Source organism: Argopecten irradians, chromosome 14 (assembly GCF_041381155.1).
Source record: "Argopecten irradians isolate NY chromosome 14, Ai_NY, whole genome shotgun sequence".
NCBI classification, from domain to species: Eukaryota; Metazoa; Mollusca; class Bivalvia; order Pectinida; family Pectinidae; genus Argopecten; species Argopecten irradians.
This window is the reverse complement of record NC_091147.1, coordinates 36,281,002-36,303,585: the sequence shown is the minus strand read 5'-3', so window position 1 is coordinate 36,303,585 and position 22,584 is coordinate 36,281,002. Positions and strand designations below refer to the sequence as shown.

At 33.7% G+C, this 22,584-nt stretch overlaps 2 protein-coding genes across 2 annotated transcripts in view; one reads left to right on the top strand and one right to left on the bottom strand.

Moving 5' to 3' along the window:
- The first annotated feature begins 2,710 nt into the window (after window positions 1-2,710).
- Window positions 2,711-22,584, top strand: part of LOC138307466 (sodium-coupled monocarboxylate transporter 1-like) — a 61,707-nt gene continuing 41,833 nt past the window's right edge. The window contains exons 1-2 of the mRNA XM_069248234.1: window positions 2,711-2,827; window positions 3,531-3,599. Of these exons, the coding sequence (XP_069104335.1) occupies window positions 3,561-3,599 (39 nt within the window). The 5' untranslated portion in view covers window positions 2,711-2,827; window positions 3,531-3,560. The remainder of the gene's footprint in view (window positions 2,828-3,530; window positions 3,600-22,584) is intronic.
- Window positions 8,968-22,130, bottom strand: LOC138308060 (uncharacterized). The gene is made up of 9 exons (XM_069249011.1): window positions 21,495-22,130; window positions 16,158-16,298; window positions 15,091-15,444; window positions 13,481-13,671; window positions 12,511-12,687; window positions 11,492-11,608; window positions 10,022-10,198; window positions 9,366-9,559; window positions 8,968-9,091 (listed from the first exon to the last, which is right to left on the bottom strand). The coding sequence occupies exons 1-9, from the start codon at window positions 21,619-21,621 to the stop codon at window positions 8,968-8,970; spliced, it is 1,602 nt and encodes a 533-aa protein (XP_069105112.1). The 5' UTR covers window positions 21,622-22,130.

The window sequence follows — 22,584 nt, the reverse complement described above, 5'->3', positions numbered from 1 at the left end:
TCAGGGGACCAGAAGTCATAACAAGGTCTATGTGCAGGGACCAGGTATCACGGCAGTGTCTACGGCCGGGTACCAAGCGTCATAACAAGGTCTATGTCCGGGGACCAAGCGTCATAAAATGATCTATGTCCGTTGACTAGGTACCGACGCGATTTGTTTTCAAGGATAGGTTCCCATATAAACATACAATCAGCGGTCAGTCTCCCAATGTATTCTGTATATGTTGTCACTTTAATAAGTTGCTTGAGTATGTCAAAGTATTTATTCTTGTCACGACCACCTAGTTTGAAGAAACAATCGAGACGACAATGCAGTCTACCGTCGGTGTTTGATAGATCTACACTTCATCTAATATATCGGTATGTATAAATATTGCATTTTTCAATATTTGGTTTTCTTATATTACTCTTGAAATAAAACATATTAATTGTTTTGAAATATTGCCCTTGATAAACAATAACATCATACCATCTTTGTTAAATTGGCAATATCTTACGAATTCATCTCAATGCATGATATAAAATGTAATCTAAATAATTCAGTATATAAATATTCCTAGGCATATATATGAACTTTTCAACACACTCAGTTTTTATTTGTTTTTTTGTTCAAAGGTTGCTCAACTTTAATAATTACCAGATATACATGTAGATGATCTGTCATAAAGTTTTCTTTCACTTTAGATTTATAATATAAGTTTTCATTCATTTGTCAGTCTTTTTATATTTGAGTTCGGAGATGTGAGACATGTTTTAACCGAATTTGTGTATTCAAACTGACACGCGAAGGTGAGGATTGAAACGGATTTAAGCACCGGTTTGAGTCAACGTATTACGTATACGTGTGTCGTTTGCTTGGCATTCTGAGTTCATTTTACGTGTTTCACATTTGTTTTTGAAAGATTGCTAGTGTAGAGAATTCTTTTTCGTATTGAATATAGTTGATAATGCAACAAATTATTTGCTAAATCTCTGTAATTCTGATATTTTCAATACCGAATTGTTTTGCAGTTCTTTTTTCATCGTTTAACTTTATGTCCAGTTGCGTAGTAAACAACGTATTAAAATAAGAAGGTCGTTTCCACTTGTAGTTATACCATTCAATCTAAACCAACCAATCCCAATGCAGATTGGTCAAATTACACGTGTGAAATAAATACAAATTTAGGAAATGGATTTATCACACAGAAAATCGCGGAAGTTATATGATAAATATACATATTCATTTGTGTAAACATCCAATTTATGTACAATGGCGCTGTAAAACTTTATGCGGTATGATTTGCGATTACACGTATGGAATAGGCTTATGTTATTATACAAAAAGTACACGGTGCAGTGTGGATATACATACTAATGTATCAGGGTAGGATATGTCGTTTTGTGTTAACACGTAATTATGACTGTAAGCATGCTGTTACTTGAGAGAACATGTATATGTTGTTTGAATCACACTCTGTGGTATAATGGGCACTCCATCTGTTGGTTAAAGGCTCTATGATGTTTAGATTTCAAAACCCGTTGTTTACGATTGCAGTTCAGCTGTTGTTTTAACTCTCACTTTTGTGTGGATTTCACACATCGTTGCTCTCCATTTGTTGTTTCAATACTCTCTATTGTTTGGATTTCACAAACCGCTGTTTTAGGATGCATTCCATTTGTTGTTTCAATACGCTCTGTTGTTTGGATTTTACAAACCGCTGTTTTAGGATGCATTCCATTTGTTTGTTTAAAGGCTCTCCGTTGTTTGGACCCTATTCGTTGTTTTAGGATGCACTCTAAGTGTTGTTGAAATACTCTATGTTGTTTAAATTGCTCACTTCTTTTTAGGATACCCTTCCTTGTTGTTCAAAGGCTACACTATGTCTATATTTATTTCATCTATTTGTTTGTGTGGGAGACATAACGTCGTTAAGAATTGTTTTGAAAAGAGACTCTCCGGTGCTTTAGAATACCAACCAATTGTTTGAATGACCATTTCTTCTCTTTGAGTGAACGACAAGGCATTTTTCTTCTTCTTATGATATCACAATTCCATCAATATCGATGATTATGTTGTGTTGTTGATTAGCAGGGGCATACATAAAGGTTGTGCAGCAGTTTTTGTACAGTGAAGGTGCAGGATCTTACAGTCCTACTTTTCCTATTGTTCCGTTGGTTTGTTACAACGCCATTGCTTTGCTGACCCTGGTGTCTATAAGGTATACAGGCTAAAGACATACAGTGCTATTCTTATTCTTAACTGTTGCTTATGTTTGGAATATAAATATTCATGTTCAAGCAAACAAATGTTCTTTCCTTAATTTAAAACAAGTGTAACCTAATTACTTTTAGGTAAGTACCGTTATTTCCTGACATAACCGATGGCATTATAATCAAGCAAGTGCATGTAGATTAAATTTAGTTTCTGTCAAAAGAACGAAATAAATATAGCTTCATTTATATGTAATGTCTTTTCAGCCCTAAAATACTGCTAAAATGACTGCTGAAAGGTCAGCCAGCCTCGTTCTGGTGGATTATATAACATTTGGATCTGCCATCCTTATATCAATTTCCATTGGTGTGTACTTTGCTTTTGCCGGAGGAAAACAGAAACCACAAATGAATACTTAATGGGAAATCGTCACATGAAAGTACTTCCGGTTGCGCTCATCACTTATGGTTACATTTGAATCCTCGATTACCATGCTGGGATTTCCGGCGGAAGTGTTCGTTCATGGGGATCATGTTTTGGTGGGCGTTAACTGCATTCATGTTTGCAAATCTGATTGGAATTTTGATCTGGGGTCCTCTGATTCATCCACTCAAGAGTGACAAGTGTCTTCCAGGTAAAACGTTTCATTGACCGAAATGTCTTATCGAAATGCCTTGAAAGCATCATTAACTTCCTATTGACAATTCGTATATGTATGATATATTTTGAACGATTACATTTGAAGCTTCGTTTACCTTAATTAAAAACAACAGCAACAAAATATTCTTTATCTAGACATTTGTATGTGATATCAGAATGTAGATATTTCATTTGATTGCACAAACGTATTCCTTAATATTTCATGTTAGTAGCATTGCTATATAGTTCCGTATTGTTTTCGATAAACTTAGTACCTTATGCTTATATTATTGTTTGTTATATCTCCGGTGGCCGAGTGGTTAAGATGTCCCGACATATTACCACAAGCCCTCCACCTCTGGGAAGCGGGTTCGAATCCCTGTGGGGCAGTTGCCAGGTACTGACCGCTGGTCGGTGGTTTTTCTCCGGGTACTCCGGCTTTCCTCCACCAACAAACCTGGCACGTCCTTACATGACCCTGGCTGTTAATAGGACGTAAAAAAAAAAAAAAAAAACCATTATCTAAAGTTAAATTATGGTAATAGTACTGCTCGTTTTATTATCAGTATCTAGATATTCGTTTTGTTAACATTATTTACTTTAGTTTCAGTATATAGAGCATCGTTTTGTTAACATTATTCACTTAAGTTTCAGTATCTAGAGCTTCGTTTTGTTAACATTATTTACTTTATTTTCAGTATCTCGAATTGCGTTATAAATCACGTGGTATGCGACTTCTAGGGACAAGTGTGGCGGCTACTGGTACTGTAGGTATACTTTTGTTTTACTATTCACACATTAACCAGGCCTTGGTAACTTCGTCTTAGGATTTTAATACACGAATATTCATTTCATGTTGTTGAACTCTTATGAAATAGGCAAGCGTAATTTTGTTATATCTTTATTACCACTGAAAATTTTCCTGAAGAGCTACCACATACCTCACCAAGGATGAACGCGTTTGGAAGTTTGTCATTGGAGTTCTATATATTAACTACAAGCATGGTCACGTATTGTTATCTTGGACCAATAAATATATAGATTGTGGCTTTGGAAAAAATATGTGTCGATCAAGCCGCTGTGATGCACATGGACATAATTCGACATCATAAAAACCTGTTGGCCTCCTTAAGATACTGACCGTGTATCCGATGTAAATCCTCAGATATATAATTACATATTTTCTAGTAATGCTACATGTGCATGTAGACCTCCCCAGAGTTTGTGAATAGTTTGAATAGCCATGTTTTGCATGATATAGTAAAAAAAATCGCAGGTGGTGAGAATCTAAAGATCCGAAGGTATTCATGTTAACTTAACGCTAAGCCAGATTCTTGCTTATTTATATATATATACAGTGATTTTTATAATAAGTATATAACACTGTTATTTTAATCATCTATCTTCGCAAATATTATGATACAGTATTTCCTAATAGAAAAACTTTGGTAAATATCATGTACATGTAGCGGTGATTTCAACATGAAGAAAAGTGAGAAAAAAAATGATAAGAATACATTGATCACAAATCACAAAGTTTTTTTGGTATACCGTAATTTTTTGCCGAAATGCTCGAACGTCGGTGTAGATACGGAGAAAACAACAGTTTTTATTTCATAAAGTTAAAACGGACTATTGAAGTTATATGCTTTGAGAAATTGTACAACACTATCTTTTTTTAGAATATATCTTTCAATCGAGCCTACTGCGTATGCATCGTAAACTTCTACTAAGTTGAAAAATCACGATAACTGATCCTACTGACACAAAACCGGTCTTAGAATACGTAAGTCATAGCAAATTAGTTATCGACCACAGACTATTTACCATTTAGACCTGTCTATAATTTAAGCAATGTGCGCGATGGTAAATGACTATCAAGCTAGTGAAGGTAAGTTTAGATATTGCACATTTTTAAAGGTCGTCATAAATTTGGCCGGTCAAAAATATTTACGACATATAAGATGATCAGTGATGTTTTTTTTTAGAAAATGGTGTCAAAATTCAAACTAGTGGAGAAAACTCTAAGGCACAGATAATTAAATTTAGACTCCTTTGAAAGAATTAGTCAGATATAATAGTTGTTACAAGTCGTCGTGATCTAGTACATGATCCTTCAATACTTGACTCGGCTAGACCGTCTCTATAATATGGACCGTCACCAACATGTATACGGCCGCGATGTCGGTGATGTTCAAAATTTTAGAATGGTGTCAAAAATCAAAGTTCATAATAAAAAGAAAATACATCGGCAGAGGATAAGAAAATTTGGACTCCTTTGAGTAATTAGTCAGATATATAGTTGTTCGTGTCGTCGTGATCTAGTACATGATCCTTCAATACTTGACTCGGCTTGACCGTCTCTATATTGTCACCAACATGTATACGGCCGCGGTCGCTTCAACTTTGCAACTAATCAGTTCATAATAAAAAGAAAATACATCGGCAGCTTAAATTTATAAGTTCTTGGTTCATGTGAGGCCTCAAAATTTAATACGAAATCGCATGCACGTGGTAGTCCGCTCCAATGTTTCACTTTAATTTGCTACATGATTCACATCATCTACTCGGCTCGGGTGTAATTACGTAACGTAACCTTCACGCCTGTGTATACGCCCCAGGACACGGCATGCGACAACCATTGACACGGATGTGTATTTCACGGTTGGTTGATTTTGTACCTGATATCGTAAATTTACCTGTGACATCATTATATACATCCTGTATATTGGTATCCCACTGGGAATCATATCAATCAATCGACTCATATTAAGCAGAAATTTAGATACATGTATCTATTTATACTTCTATGTCTCTGATATACAAATATGAGTGACAGAATTGATCTGGCAGAAATCAGCGAGTGTTCACAGTTCTCATCATCACAGATTTAGATTTAAATCTCTGTTATCATGTAACCATTTTTGATTTAATAAAATGGATGTAATCAAGGATCTATACTTGGTCAGAGATTTAGATAGTATACTATTTATGTCTCTGTCTTGTTATATACTGAATGTAAAGTGTATATGGATCCGTAAAACTTAATCTAGATATAGAATAAACTAGATAAAATTCTGTTTTCTTTAAATATTAACTATTGTGTGTACCATGATCATACCGATTTGAAATTCTGTTTTCGTAATCAGAAAGATACCGTTTCAAAAAAAATTTATGGCTAATCAGAATTGTTTCAAAATGTAATGACGGCAGTAGGACAGGATATCTTTGTGCGAATGTTATAATATGCAATTGTGTTTGGATTGTTTTATTTCTCCGTTTATTTTAACCAATACTTTATAAGTGATACGTGATCTACGTCCTGGTTTATGCTGGCATTTCACAAAAGTTTCCAACTTCATTTTAGTTATATAACCACCTACATTTAAAATCGTATTGTAAGTAATTCGCCTACCGCTGTAAAATCATGAAAGAGTTTTATAACAAAGATATTTTCCCCATCTGTATTGCAATCACTGAAAGTTATATTTTATACCTGCATTGGTTTTACGTGTATCGCATATTGTACTTTAATTAGAAGACAAAATTATGACTGTTTTCATTGAACTTGCATCTGTACCCTGCATTTACATGTAGCACATACACTGCATAACTTGATACATATTTAGGTAAAATTTGAATATGATATTAAAAACAAACTACTACGTCTTACTGCATTTCTTGTGTCAACCCATAAAACTACGATGTTTAATTTAGTGTTTTACGTGAAACACAATTACGACCTTTTAGTATTGTTGACAAAATACCAAAAAGACCACTGATGATTTATTACGATGTGGATTAATTCATATCATACAGTTCCAATTCAGATTGTGTACATATTGTAAATGTATGCATGTTTAGGCATTCTCGAGTTCGTCAGTGTCGTTACAAGGTGTAATGAAAACAACACCGGGTACTCATTCTTTAAAATAATATCAGTCATAAATTAACCTTAGAACATGCTATATGTATTCTTATTTGTATTTCTTTGTTTACATCAAATTGGATATTATATTCAGGCCCGTAGCAGTCGTGTCACGGACTAAGCGGAATACTGCGCTGTTTACGGACAACAGTTTAATTACTAGGTGCTCATTTGCTATATTGAAATACGTTTATATTATAATGTAATATCACGCTGATCTAGAAATACCATTTTAGGATAAGAGAGTAGGAAAATTTTATAATTATGATAAATGATGCATTCTAATGCAACTTTTAAAATATATTGTATGTTCTGCTAACTTAAAAAGTTCAGTCAAGTACAAGTAATACCTTTTAAAGTTTGGAAATCATATTTGACATAAATTCACTTACTCTTTGTAGGTAATTAACGCAGATATTACATGTACTATATATATATATATAAGGTAACTTAAAAGACATATATGGAAGACCTCGTTGAAAAAAATTACGTTCCAACAGGCAAAGGGCTTATATTGTTACACTAAGTTGAAATAAGATAATTCCTTTTTGGATTTTTTCTTTGATATTACTGAATGGGAAAGTTACTTCCATGTGAAATAGGTTTCAAAGAATTTTGCTTGATTTTAGTATCAATCTATTGAAAATATAATGAGATTGATACCAGAGATTTTAGATATATCAAGGAAATCTTTAAAATTCTTGAAATAAAATCATTGTGAATTTAATTTAATTTCATTCATAGATTCTATTGTTATATTTTCATAGATATTAACAGTAACATATATTATGTATATATGTATCTGATATTAATTCTGAACACTTATTGAAATAAAATCAAATAATACACATTTAGATAAGTATCAACACAGGTAACTTTTACAGGTAAATTTACCTGTTGGCATTGTGACTCCTTTTAGGAAAAAGACTATAACCACTGTCACAACAAACTACCCAACAGGTAAATCCAAAATGCTGGCGTTCAGAGATACACCCATTATGATTGGCAGTTTCCACAGGTACTTTGTTTTCCAGGTGCAACGAGGGGATCAGCTCAAGTGTCACCCTTACCTGTATGGATGGAGATGGACCCCTGTGGTCAGCTAAAGCTACATGATGTTTCCCACAACTTCCAAATACCAATAATTACGTGATTAATTAGTCGGTTAATTGCAAGGACGTATTATAAATCCTTGGTTATTGGTCAAGTGATGTGACACCTGCTGATTAATGTAGTCTATACAGTATACATGGGAAGCGTAATTATCATTAGTAATCATGGCGACAATCTACGTGTAAAATTAGTAATCCCTCTTCACTTGTCTTATGTATACTTAAGAGGGTTATTGTGTGTCAGCTAGTGTGCATGTATGTATGGTGAGAGTGGGTGTTTTTTTGCATGGATGTAAGGGTATATTCTGTGTATTGTGTTTGTATATATATATATTTTTTTTTTCAAACCGATCAGCCGAAAGGCTCAAGGTAATAAAAGAACTGACATGTGAATGACCTGACACTCAGAGAGGAGGGAGAGAGTAGTACAGTTGTAAAAAAGTGAATCGTTAAGATGAATAGAACATTTATGAGTTACTTATTCTACTCTCTTTAGAAAGTGCGAAAATAAGAAATCTGAACGAAAGTTCTATCCCCATTGAATATACGTAATCCTCTATCTTCCGCCAGCCTCCGCCTCCAGGTAAAATAGTGCAGGGTTATAGGTCGTCCATCGCGGTTCCCACAAGCCTTTGTGCCTCATTGATAGGCATTTTAATCGAAAAGCATACAAGAAGACGATAGTTCAAGTAAAAAACCTATGAGTTAACAAAAATGCATCACAGTCTTGTTAGAAAATCGGCAAAATATTAATCCCCGATGCGGCTCCTCTGGCGTATCTGGATCACAAGGACGTTGATGAGTACAGTATCGCCTTTAAATAATGGTAATTATAGAGAGAATGATAATAGCATAACATGCTGATATTGAAATCATTTAATTTTACACGTTCTTATATTCCAAGGGGACACAGCAATCTCGTTAACCAAATTATCTGAATGGCTTTCAACTTCAACTACTATTTATGCCACATTTTCTTTAAATTCCATTTCATTTGCTGTTTGACAAGAAGTTGCATATCAAAAGTGTAAACAATTGAATATGAACTCTCTATGTAGGCATTACATTTTATGGCAGGAAGATTTTATGACGCCACTAGCCGATACTGGTTCCGGACAATATGGTACCGGCAAAACAACCGTAAAGGTACATACATATACTTGCAGCAGAAAACTGACTAAAATACCGTTGCACCCCATCAGCGAGAGCTCCAAAATGTCTGCAAAGGAATTTACTTACACTCTTTCATACATGGTGGATAACACATTAAAACAATCATTAACTTAAAACAATTTTCATTATGCTGGAGCTAAAAGAATTATCTATGGATACTAATACAGTGACGTTGTAAAAATAAATAGATGGAATGCTGCATGAAAAAGACAGGTGTATCATGACACTATTAAAATAATGTATTGTTAGATTTTTTTTACCGATATCAGAACTGAGATTGCGGTGTTTATAGTACAATACTCTATGTTACACACATTTACCTAACCGACACGATATTTAGTGGTCCACTGTGTCCAGTGGACAACACTGTACTGTCATAATGATGGTCCACTGGATACTGTGGTCCGTCACGTACCACTGTATGGAGTGGACAGCTTTCCACTCTTGTCCACTGTAAGTACAGCTTCACGTTGTCCAACTGGGTGGACAAGTGGATTTTGTCCACTGGATAGAGCTGAAAGAAGCAGTATCTTTCATTGATTAGGACTGTGCTGTTTATTTTGAATGGGTCTCATAACGAAATCAAAATATTTTTGTCTGATTTGCCAGAAGATATAGCATGAAAAAATAAATGTTTTTTTTGTTTTGTATATGAACAGAAATCCTGCTGTTTGTATATTTAGTTACCAAAAGCATATACTAATTTACAAATATATATTATTCGCTAATAGTGAATAAAAATGCAATACAATTGTAAATTAATATAGGCTTGTAATAAATAAGACAGGAAAATAACCCAAGCTTCTGCCATAAATCCGTATATGGCAAACCACACAGTTTATCTTTGACATCAGAACTGTATGTCATCAAAATAAATAAAAAACCTTCAATATTGATGCTTTGTTTATTGATTATTATTACAAAGTTATGCTTATTTATTCTGGGAAAAGTAAATGGGAAAAAAAGAATCACTAACCTCCAGGGTCGACACCGCAAATTTGCGACGATTGAACCCAAACCTCGTGTTAGGGAAAATCTCAGCGTGGAAGGCAGTATTTCCCATAATATCCACATAACCCACGTGACTCCAGCCACGTCCTCCGACCGTGAACATGAGGGTAAGCAAGGGTGACCAATGGCACATCTGTAATTCCTTTAATGAAAGAATGCCATCACTGATAAACATTTAAACAGTACAAATGAAAGCGAAATGGACATAGAGAAAAACCTCGTTTTAAATTTTGTTCGACTACTTCTTGCTCTTTCCAGAACCGGAAATGTGATGGTTCAAAGCAGAGCATGCCCGTACATGAAACAACATATATGGAATCTTTCAGGTTAGCCGATTATCTGTGCGTTCCATTTGCGGGTTCGTACCAGTTGTACCAGAACTAATGTACTGTATCTGTAATGGAGCGCGCTCCAGCCAAACTGATTCAAATGGTTCGTTTCTTGAAGAGTATCACTTGGATTTAAAATGGTGTTCCGATGTATTAAATTTGCCATCGAAATTTATTTTTTGATAAAAACAAGCGTAATATATTAATATTCGTTGATATTCTATAATGTATTGGCAAGTATTTTGAAACGTTTTATGCATTTCTTTTATATTCGTTATGCGATTAAAATAGAAAATATATTGATTTTAAATTCAAAGCACATCGTTAATATGGGTGCCGCAATATAAGAAAAACAAAAACGCGTTCCATTAGGCGGTGTCGTATCAATTCAGTACAACTGGTACAAATCTGCAAAAGGAACGCACGCACGGTATGGCGACAGTGAAACGTTAGTGCCAATCGGCATCCAATATCATAAACACTCTGCTGTGAACATTAACGTTTGAAGTTTAAAACAGTCACGGAAATCGGGATAATGGAACAACCTATTAAATCTAAAATCAGGACTACTAAACGTCGAGTCAGGTGTCATTGCTAACACGAAAACCGTATTTCCATCTTTATTTTTATTTTCATTACGGATATAATTGAATTTCAGTCAGGATGCGCTGGATAAAAAGTCAAAGACAGAAAAGTCTCTTCTTACACGAGCCTGCAGGAAGACATGTCAGCACGCAGATTGTAATAAGTCAATATTGCTATAGTAACGAGCATTTCTATTGCCTGAGAAACAATCATCCCAAATAAAATTGACACGCAATCACTGATTTGCTGATACAACGGCGCATTGATTTCATAGAAAATATAGTCCCTAAAGAGGTTCGGAATTTCAAGGGATTTGAAAAGAAGATTGATTTACAAGGATCAACGAAAGAACGTTTTGAAGAAAAAAAATATAATAAAAAAATGATATAAAAAATGTTACAGTAATTTCTATTACAATTTTTCGCCTTCAATAGTCGATGATTATACCAACATGGAATAGGTGGATAATCAAAATAAAACCTAAACCAAATCACATGATGGTAACAAGTCGTAATACTCACTGCATGTATGAAGTCCAAAATCATCTCATTCATCATCGATTTATTCATCGATGTCATCGTGCTGTTAGAGCCTATATTGAACAAAGCTTTTCGGACAAGTTGTTGTACATCCATTGTCTATAAAATAACAGGAAACTTATACAAAATAACATGAGACGTTTCGAATGATTCTTTTTTTCTGTTATTGGTTCTCTGTACTTACCACTATATACATAGCGAGAAATGCTAAATATGCCAATATTAAATACGGTAACGTTATAGCATAATATGATTTTTTCTAGTAATTTTATTGGTTAATATTGGTCACGTTGATATTTAGCATAAGACCTCGGTGACCGTTGGGGTAGTATAACACTAAATACGCCGAATAGGATATTTTAAATCATATATTGGATACAAATTTTATCTAAAAATAGCAATAGTATAATTTGAAATGCATTCTTAATAAAAGAAGAACGACGACCTTAGTAATTCCATCTTGAAGAACCCGATGTTTGGGCGATGTGACATCACAATAGCAATATCGAATATCCAGTAGTGAATATTATCAGAGTTGTTTGGATTTATTAAGTTAATGAAGACATTTTAAGGCTCTTGTAACGAAAGACTTAACCAGTCCATTATGATCTATCAGTGGTAAATAAGTTAAGTTAGGTGCCATCAAATAATTTCTAGGAATAATTGCGATGTTTGTTGGAATCGTTTTCTATTGACACAACAAAACATATTTATATATATTATCATATTATCATATCATATTTATGTCATTTATGTATGATCTACAGAAATATTATTCAAATCAGATTTCTACGATTTAACTGATCTATCCTCAGGAATTCATAATGTACTTTTCACACCCTGACATTGAAATATTTCAGTTGTCTCTTCAGGCGTGAATGTTCCTTTTTCACAATTGAACAGATATTTATAATTCGTTTCTGTCAATCTTTATTTCATCAAAAAAGGTAATTATTAAGACTATATTTATAATTCATTTCTGTCATAATTATGATACTTACCCCATTCTGAGTTGCGACGAAGAATGTCGGAAGGAGAAGAAGAGCGACGTTGTCAATGCTCTCTGTATATGTCTGAATGCGAAACATATCCATATCATCACTCAGTAAAAATACCATCCACAGAGAGCGGATACTTAGCGAGGATCTCCTTTTATTATTCCGTACATACTGGTCTGCCTGCAGAATAACAAGTATGTCAACGTCATTTTATAAACAATTGCATATTGCAGAGTTATCTGTCCTTGCGGGAAGGTATTGGTTGTGACGTCATGTGTACAAAATAATGACGTCATAATGGATACCTACCCACAATTAGGGTAACCCTGTAGATTCATGAATTGAAGATACTTAAAGAATTAAAAAAAATAGTCAAAACAGTTTTTTGTCACATACATATAACTGTATTTGTAAGCAATAAAAAATTCAACAAGCAAGAATCTCAAAATATTGTCTTTTCTATTATCAATAATATTTCTTAGAATTAAATAAGAAAAAGATTTTTAAAAAGTCAAGTATTCATTACTGAGTAATTTTGAGAGGAATCAGAACTGAGGTCCCAAGCAGAGACAAATAAACCTATATAGACCACCAAAGTACCAGGGAAAATTAAACATTACTGCCAAGTGGTCTCTATGTTCAGGTCATATTGAGTTACTGTAAACCAACTTTTATTCGCGGCTATTAAATTTCGCGAATTGCGTTTCAAAACAAGTTCGTGGAGATTAACTTTCGCGGAACACACTACATATAGTATGATACACTATCATCCTAAGTCATATCGATCATAATTCGCGGAGATTAACTTTTGCGAATTTAAGTCGATCGCGAAACCCATCCGGGAAAGTAAATCGCACGCAAATAAAAGTTGGTTAACAGTAACAGCAGTGTTTGGGTGACGGAAAAGGAGCTTCATCAAGTGAGTGATCTTTATAGAGAGGTGGCCGCTATGACAGGTTTTTATCATACTTACTGTAACAAGCACTTTTTCTACGGAGTTTGCGTTGCCCATGAGAGTGATATTGATTTTCTCGTAATCTTGTGATTTGTCCAATGTCTCCATCAAATTGTTAATCTGCTCGTTATCCATGCTGCCAATTTCATATGTAATTACAAAACGACCCTCGTCTGACAATATCCGGATTACTCTATCCACGTGAAACTCTGCAAGTGTCAACCATATGTTATACAGATATCAATAATGAAAAAATATGAATAAATTGAATACGGGAAACAAGTATGGCATCCGGTTGCTATATCTTTTGCTATTATAACCTAATAATGAAACAATAGTAATATGCAATACACTGTCCGATTCCTTTGTTAACTTTATTATTTCATGATTCATATTGTCTTTATGCTTATATTTTTCTATTGAATATCAAAGAAACACAATTTAACAAAGCATGACAATTTATTGACTCGTGCCCTATCCGGGCCTCGAATTCACGATCTACGGCACCCAATCGCCTAGCCAAACATATCTGCGCCTTGTACCACTGCGCCACATCCATATCCCACATTTTTTGTATCATTAATACAATATTTTGAAATGAAATGCAAATTAACTCCTTTTTTAGAAATACCTATGCTGGGAAAGATGATTGATGCGTATTGCATAATAAGAATTAATTTCCTGTTTTCATCATTGTTAACAACATGAAATAATCATTGTTGTAATACTCATTTGCTTTCTCGAACGTTAACAACACGAAAATTATTTATTTATTCCCCGTTTCAAATTGTAAGAAAAAAAAATTGTGACAGATACCTGCATTTCATGATTTATTTTATCATTCCCTCTCAATAAACTATTAACTCATCACCCTTCATATTTATTAGCATACCAAACAATATTTGTTACCTAACTGTAAAACTTGAGAATTGATTTAAGGATTAACTTGAATAGATTTTTTTTATGTTATAGAGATATAACTCAAAAATCTGAGTGTACTCTAAATAAACCGCCAAGCGGTTTATGATGAGAGTACACTCAGATTTTTGTGTTATATCTCCATAACATAAAATAATTATTCAAATTAATCCTTATAATTCAATTTTATAAAGATAATCTCTTCAATACTCAAAATTCATTTTGGACTCTTTTGTCTATGAAATCATTACGCTGTCATCTCAGCCAATCAGAAGCAACGGTACAAAACGCGACGCCATTTTTTCCTTTATGGGCTGATATAAATAAATTTTTAAGCCAATGAAAACGCTCTTAACAAGCAAATATTATGCAATGAATATATAAGCATAATTTATCATCATTGATATTTAAAGCACGTAGTCATTGGAAAATATATTCCCACAGATTAAACAACCTTATCTCGTAAACCGAAAATCCAGTTTATAAACATTTATTTACTCATACCCTATATATAGTCAAGAGCAATTGCATTCAAATTAGCGTAGTTGCAATAGTGCGTGAATGCGACACGATACATTGGACATGTCTCTGTACCCTACTGTGTTCATAACATTTTTAACGCAATCAAAACACTGGTGATATGCCTATAAAAACTCAGATAATATTTGAATTAGCTATACCAATCGAAATTCTAATTTAGCTATGATTACCTATTGATTTATCATACAGGATAATCAGTTCCGACCAGCGAAGGTGATGCAGCACCGATAGAATGTTAGAATCAAGGTAGGACAAGCTGTGGTTAATATAAGTCGAGGACAAGTGTTCCTGGCTGAAAAGTGGAGGTAAACATTTATCGCTTTGTGTCGTCATGTCCGCCGGCGAGAAGGACGATTGGCAGTTGTTGTCTCGGTCGACAAATATCACTGGATTGGTGTTGACTCGGCCACCGAGAGTTAATATTGGAATGTCCTCTTTAATGATTTCTTTTGGTAAGCCACCGATGCCCGGCAGGTCATCAGCGAGTAAAATGGCGTCCATGCCTCTGTGTTGGAATTCAATTACTGTAAATCAATAAAAAAATATTGAATATACGATAAAATATAATTATGTTGTTAAGCGTATTAATAACATCAACAGCAATTTGGAATAGAATATGGTTAAATGTTTGGTATGTAATTATTTTGCTTCATGTTCTATGTAACTGTTATGATCAGTAAGGAACGGCCTTCCCTGTAATGAGTATACTGTACAACACTTAAAATTCGCGGGAATAATATTCGCGGTTTTTTTGTAAAGAGCATATTCGCGGAGGGTAAAATTCACGGTTCACAATTCCCATAAATCATTAAACTGTCGTCCTTAGGTATGTTATTGAATTTCTTCACTAATGTTTAGAATTCTTGGTTTCAGTAAAAACGCGAATACCGAAAATAAAACACCCGAAAAATGTACCCGCTAGACAGTATGTGAAGTGATTGCGTGTTGTGTATCATTGTGATAGCGGGATCTCACTTAACAATATTGCCAAAGAAACTATGTAAACAATAAAATCAGCCAGGTCGCACCTGTGAACGATAAAAAAGTTTACTTCCAAACAAATTAAGATCAGAATCTACCGCTGTCATTCACTATGTATGTCAATGCAAATGGATGTAGTCCAAATCCTGTCTCACATTACTGAGCGTTCAACTATAGATGCAAATGTGGCACACAATAACTGTATTTCTTAAACTCACCTGATCCCACGGAAGGTTAACTGTGTGTCTAAACTCACCTGCTCGCACGAGTTTATACATGTCAATGCTGTCGATATAAGTCCAGTGCAGTTGGACCAACAGGGACTCGTCCCAGACTGTAGTAGACGTAAATGTCTGGTTAGCGCCGTTTTGGTTGTGGCACCCTTCCGCTATAACACCTATATGTCAATGAAAATATTGAAGGGACAATTCTGTGAAGTTTATTCTGTTACATAACAACGAAGCAAAATATGACATAAATATATTGTTCTACATTCCTTAGGCCAAAAAAAAAATGTCTGATAAGGTTTACCCGACCGACCCTATTATTTTGCCCCCGGCCCTAACCCCCCCCCCCCCCCCTTATTTATGAATTTTTTATTTTGAATAGTCGGGAATTCGATCTCAGACTCCGGTTCCGGCCATCATGTTAGAGTGAAAGACACTAAAAAATTTAAAAAAAAATCCTCCTGACCGACCGACTCTATTTTTTGCCAATGTAACCCTAACCAAACATTTTTTTGCCTTATGAAACATATAACAAAAAACATGTATTGACAAATTCCACAACATTGTTAAAGGGACAATTAAGTGAGGCTTACTCTGTTACACAACCACGAATCAAAATATGACATAAGTGGATTATTCTACATGGAACATATAACAAAATATTGACATATTTCACGACATTGTTAAGTAATTTAAATGAAACCGTTGAAATTTCAAATCATATAGCAATGCGATTAAGCAGCTACAATATGTACGCTGTACGCATACCCAAAACAATGTCACGTACATTAAACAAATGTAATACATAACCACTGTTATTAGGCAAGATCATGCACCTACTAAGGTAAACACAATACTGTAAGAGCGAGTAGTTCTAGACAATATCGCTTTACTCCATTGGCAAGGGTCAGGGTACGAAATACAAGAAGTCACGCCACAATGTGCAATGGCGGACAGCGAACGAGATCACAGTGCGCTTTTCTGGCATATCAAAGTTAAACCAAATAATTTGACTTCAATTTGTTTCCGATATTTGTGCATGTTTTAATGTACTCTTAGACTGAATTGTTTCTTCAAATAAGTATTATGTATAATTCAACATTGCTTGTAACGAGCATTTCCATTGGCCATCATCTGATAGCGTCACCGTTCGTAACATAGCATCATGATTGGCTAATGCATTAGTTTAAATATTTCACAGAAAAAAAAACTCTTAGAAAAAATCTTAGATATTATTAACTTATATTGAATATCTTTATGTTATTGAAACATACTATAAAACCATCTTTCTTTCGCGGATATTATAGATTTCTTTTTTGAGAACAAGTTCTCGAAGATTAACTTTCGCTGTTTTAAAATTACATGAAAATATCTATCATTTTAATCATGATTTATATAAATATTTGCGAAGATAAGCCTTTGAGAATTTATTCTATTCACGAAATTCGCGAAAGTGAGTTGTACGCGAAAGAAAATTTGTTTACAGTAACACACAAAACCCATGTACTATCGCCATGAACCACTTCACGAATTATTTTGAATTTACTCTTATTTTTGTTTTATGTCGCCGCTACGCTGTGTTTAGTATATACCTTGTGAATTCGATTCTACCACTATAACCTTATTAAAAATAACCTGTACTTGAACTAGATTCACATGACATATCTTGTGGATCGAGCAACGCGTACTTCCGAATACATTGTTGTGCTTTCCAGACTGTATTTACTAAAAACTTTTTTCTATTTACAATGCACTTTGGATTAATCGATCGCGACATTTGATTACGAATATGTTATTGTATGAGAAGTCGTTAATATTATTTACATTATGTTTCGGGCGCTTTAATGTGGGAAATGTGCTGGTTCTCATTTTTCTATATTGATAGTGATGTACTTAAGTATGATCAGTGTAACTGATGTACCTACTGTTCCGTTTCTAGTACCAGAGCATTGTACCAGCAAAACGTTAAGTCATCGATTAGCAATGACAGCGATGATGAAGATTTTGAGTTCTTTGTCATTCACCGCTTTCTGATGTTCTGCATGTTTAAAACGTGAAATGCTGAGGCAAAATTAACGGTTACGATTTTAATCGGCAGTTTACGTTCAACCTCTCTTGTCGATCGTGCATTTTAATACTGTGGTGCACCAGTTACTTCCCCTTGGGGATGGGATGCAATGTTGTGTGTCAATGTAAGTATTCAAACGCCTAGAGGCCTATATTGCCAATACATTAACAAATACAATTACATCACAATAAAAATTACCCAAGCGAAACATTTCAAATGTGGAATCATGTTATTTATAGCTCACATGGGAAACAAAGGAGAAAAAAACCCTAATCGGACGTCAGTATTCCCTAAATTAATGACACATTCAGTACTGTACCATAGCTATTGGATATATTCGGTTACCTTGGTATTAGGTCATATCTATTCATATCAATACAGCTATGCTGGTTTACGATGATAACATAGTAATTACCGACCAAGGTCCTAGCTTTCTGTTAATTATAATGTATGAGCTCATAAATACTTATATTCAGGATAGAATAAAACCGCCATAACTATATCTAATCGATATCATAACATTACAAATAGAACATTATTGAACAAAAGATACAAAAAAAAAATGAAAAAAAACTATGATCTAAGTCTGTACCAAAATGATGTCGATCACCTTTCATTATTTAATTCTCCCCACGAACAAATGGAAAGTTTGACAAGAAAACATTTTTTACTAAATAAACAAAGTCAACGAAACTAATTTATGAGGTTTATGAACATGCTTTCACTTTAAGGAATTCATATTCAAACTTCAGCTTTATACATGTTTACAGAAGTTAAGGAAATTATTAAGTTAAGATGCTTACCTTAACTTCTGCAATGCTTTCTAATGGGGAATCGTAAGTTAAAGAATTCCTTAAAATTAAGGAGTGCTATTGGAAGTGGTCTGTAGTATCCTTGGTAAATATTCAAACTCACGAAGGCATTCTATGATTGTCAGCAATGTCAATTAAATCAAAACCTACTCCGCGAAAAAAAATTAAAAGCGAAAATATATTGTGCTGTATGCATCAATAGCGACCGTTGTAAACACCATTCATGATATATACATTTATCATTAACTTAACGTTTCGGGATATTATTTTGTAATAAACTAAACCGTATAGTAATCAATTTCATCATTACCTGACACATATAATCTTATCCTCCATATTGAAAAAAATAAAAAGGTATGAATTATGAATGCGTAAAATGTTTCATTTGATTTTCGAAAACAAAACCTTATCAATAACAAAAGGTTCGTTCAATCGCCACTGAATAGATTAAAGATAATTAGTTAAGGGAAGTGAGTTGTGAAGCTGCGTGCCTAGCATGGAAATAGGATTAGTAATATGAGATGAAAATCGAGCAGAGCATTAATTGTATTTTAATGAGCTGTAATTTCGCAATTTTCATTTTTTTTGCGAACATTAGTTTAGCGATATCGCTTACACGAGAACATAAGTTTTATACATCTTTTACTTTTAAATAGTAGATTTTTTTAAAAAGATTAGAACATTTTTTTTTGCATTTTCGCAACGTGATTTTCATTTATTCGTCAATTAAAATTAAGCGATATCGTTTATACCAAAACGTAAATTAAACTCATTTTTTAAATTTAGTAAATATTTTGTTAATATAGAACATTATTTTTGCCTTTTTGCAAGATACAAATTTCACGATTTTCATATTTTTGCTAATTTTAAGTGAATGAAATTAAAATGATCAACTAAATGGATGTCCTTGATATTAATTACTTAAACTACACCATGTGTATATTGCAAGTTTTTATGTGTATTTTTGTGGTAGCTAAGGGTATTTTCTGTTGTCAAGGCAAACCATATTTTGGTTTTCTTTCAATGTATTTCAAAATGTGAACATTGTCAATAATTATGTAACTTTTCATGTGCATTGATTGTCAGAAACTATGTCTGACATGGCAATAAATGTCCAAATATAGTTATTTGTTGTCGTACTTCCATGGAAACTATATTTAAGCAAATGTTAGGAAAAATAGGTCCACGGAGATTTGTTTTATTTAATAGTATTGCTTCATCCAACCAAAATAATATTGATGTCATTTGAAGAAAATCCGATGTGATAAGTAACAAAATTATCCAAATTACGGGTTATCCATAAACTGCCAAAAAGACCTTCATAGTTTACAATAGCATGAATGTTTAACCTAAAATTGAAAAGATTAACCCAAAGTGTGATATTTAAATGTGTTACTAAAATAAATTGACGCAATAACTCCAAAACGATATTCATAGTCCACAATATCATGTTGATCTTCACCATAACATGCACCAACATAGAGATTCCAGGGGGAGCTTATATTGAAAATGTATGCATCTATGTAGTAAGTAGTTATTGTGTTGTTTTTTAAAGTCGCGCTTGCTTTTAGCTTTTACATGTGTATCGTCACACAACGTTTAAAAGCAACGTACTTATTGATCAACAAGTTAAATATACAGCAACTTGTCATTTGAAACCAGATAAAAATACAAATAAAATTCTCCAGTGGGACTGTTGAAATATGTATTCGTCTCGATACATTAGTGTCAACAGCTAAACTTGTTTGTATCCATCTATCGGTGTTGTTGAAATTCATACAAGTAACATTGAGTCCGTTCAATGAACACTGTAGAACGGCGTTGCATTCTACTTAACGTGTGACAGTATACATTTCATTGCTGTATGACATGCAACAGGGCTTTGGTGATTCGTGTTGTTTCTATCGAGAACAGTAAATGTGGAAATTTATGGCGATGTGAAAATTTATGCTTATTATTCGGAAAAGTTTCACCGCGAAAAAATCGCTGACGCGTAATATTCTGTTTTGTTCATAAAAAACTTGTTTCTTAAAATTCAAAGGTATGTGTATAGCGAAAATAATAAAGGCACAAAATGCCACTCATGCAAATCGAGAAATCAAATACTCGCTAGTCACATCCTCTCATTTAACTTAACTGCTAACCACATGATAAAAATGAACACTTAGTAAGAATATGATATCAAATAGAATTGTTTTACATTGTGCATTGTAAGAGATTTTAGCTTTGTTTTATACATTCGGTAACAGTACACCCGAATGTTAATTATATTAATTTTGTTTAGCTGTTGAGTCCAATGCATGTATGGAAATGAACACTTGAACCTTCCTTATTTTAACAATGATAGGAGATAATTGTCATTTGACAAAAATATATAATATACGGTAATGCACTGTTGATAGTGACTAATATCTTTCAATTCATTCAATAAAAAACCAAGAATAAAAAAACCCAGTAAAGCTACATATTAACACAAAATTACTTACCGATGTCCAACATAGGTGTTTGCTGTGCACTTAAACACACTTCAAAGAACAAAAGAATTTCACAAATGAATACGACGTCGATCATGGAGAGTTTTATATATCCCATTGTGATTTCGGAACAACACATTTACAACGACATTATTTCACTCAAAAATAAATTTCAAAGTTAATGAAGACGTATGTAGCGTTTACTGAACAGTGTATGATTAAAACATACAGAGCGGCGGAAATAGCTTAGTTAATGAGAAAACAGGTTTACTCCAGAACAAGCCGATCCATGGTCTGAAATGACAAAACTTTGAAACACAATTAAAATAAAATATCCTAGAAATTTATCCAACATGTTACATGTAATACTATTCATGTTTAGGACATGACTTCACTAGCGAATAGGTCATCTGATTAACTATTGGCTGTTGTATTGACTCGGTTTACGTCGTTATTCCAAGTATTTAAACCTTCCGATAGGCTTCCAATTCCCTCGGAAATTGGCTAGCGTCATAAACACATACCACATGCTGCTGGTAACACCATTTTATTCTATTATATTATGATAAGCCGATAGTCAACCGTGTGTTTAGATATTAAATGCACATTTACGTTAAACCCTTAGCTGTTTGAAAGCCAATGTAATCGATTCTGATCACTGTAGTCCACTATTGAATGATGTTTTACTGTACAATAATGTTAACCCGAGCGGGACGTCCCTAGAATAACACGCTACTGGCTGCAAGCAATATGCATTACAAATACGTTCGGGCGAGTATGCTTTCCATTGTCGATCTTCGTAAACATATTTTAAAGTTATAAGTGTTGTGTTACAATAATTATCAATAATACTCATTCTGTAGCTGTAAAAATAATCGCCTTTACTTTATATTAGTTTGAATGAACTCCAAAGAAGATGCATAACTTGTATTTTCAGATATTTAATTAATATCAGCACAAATCGTTATACAACCAAGGAAAAACTAAAAAAAAAAACGCAGGGATCCATTCGTAAAAAAAACTCAACGTTATCGGTTCTAAAAAAACTTTCATCGGTAATAATGTAACTTTAGTAGGTAATAAGCGCTTTTGGTGTAAATAG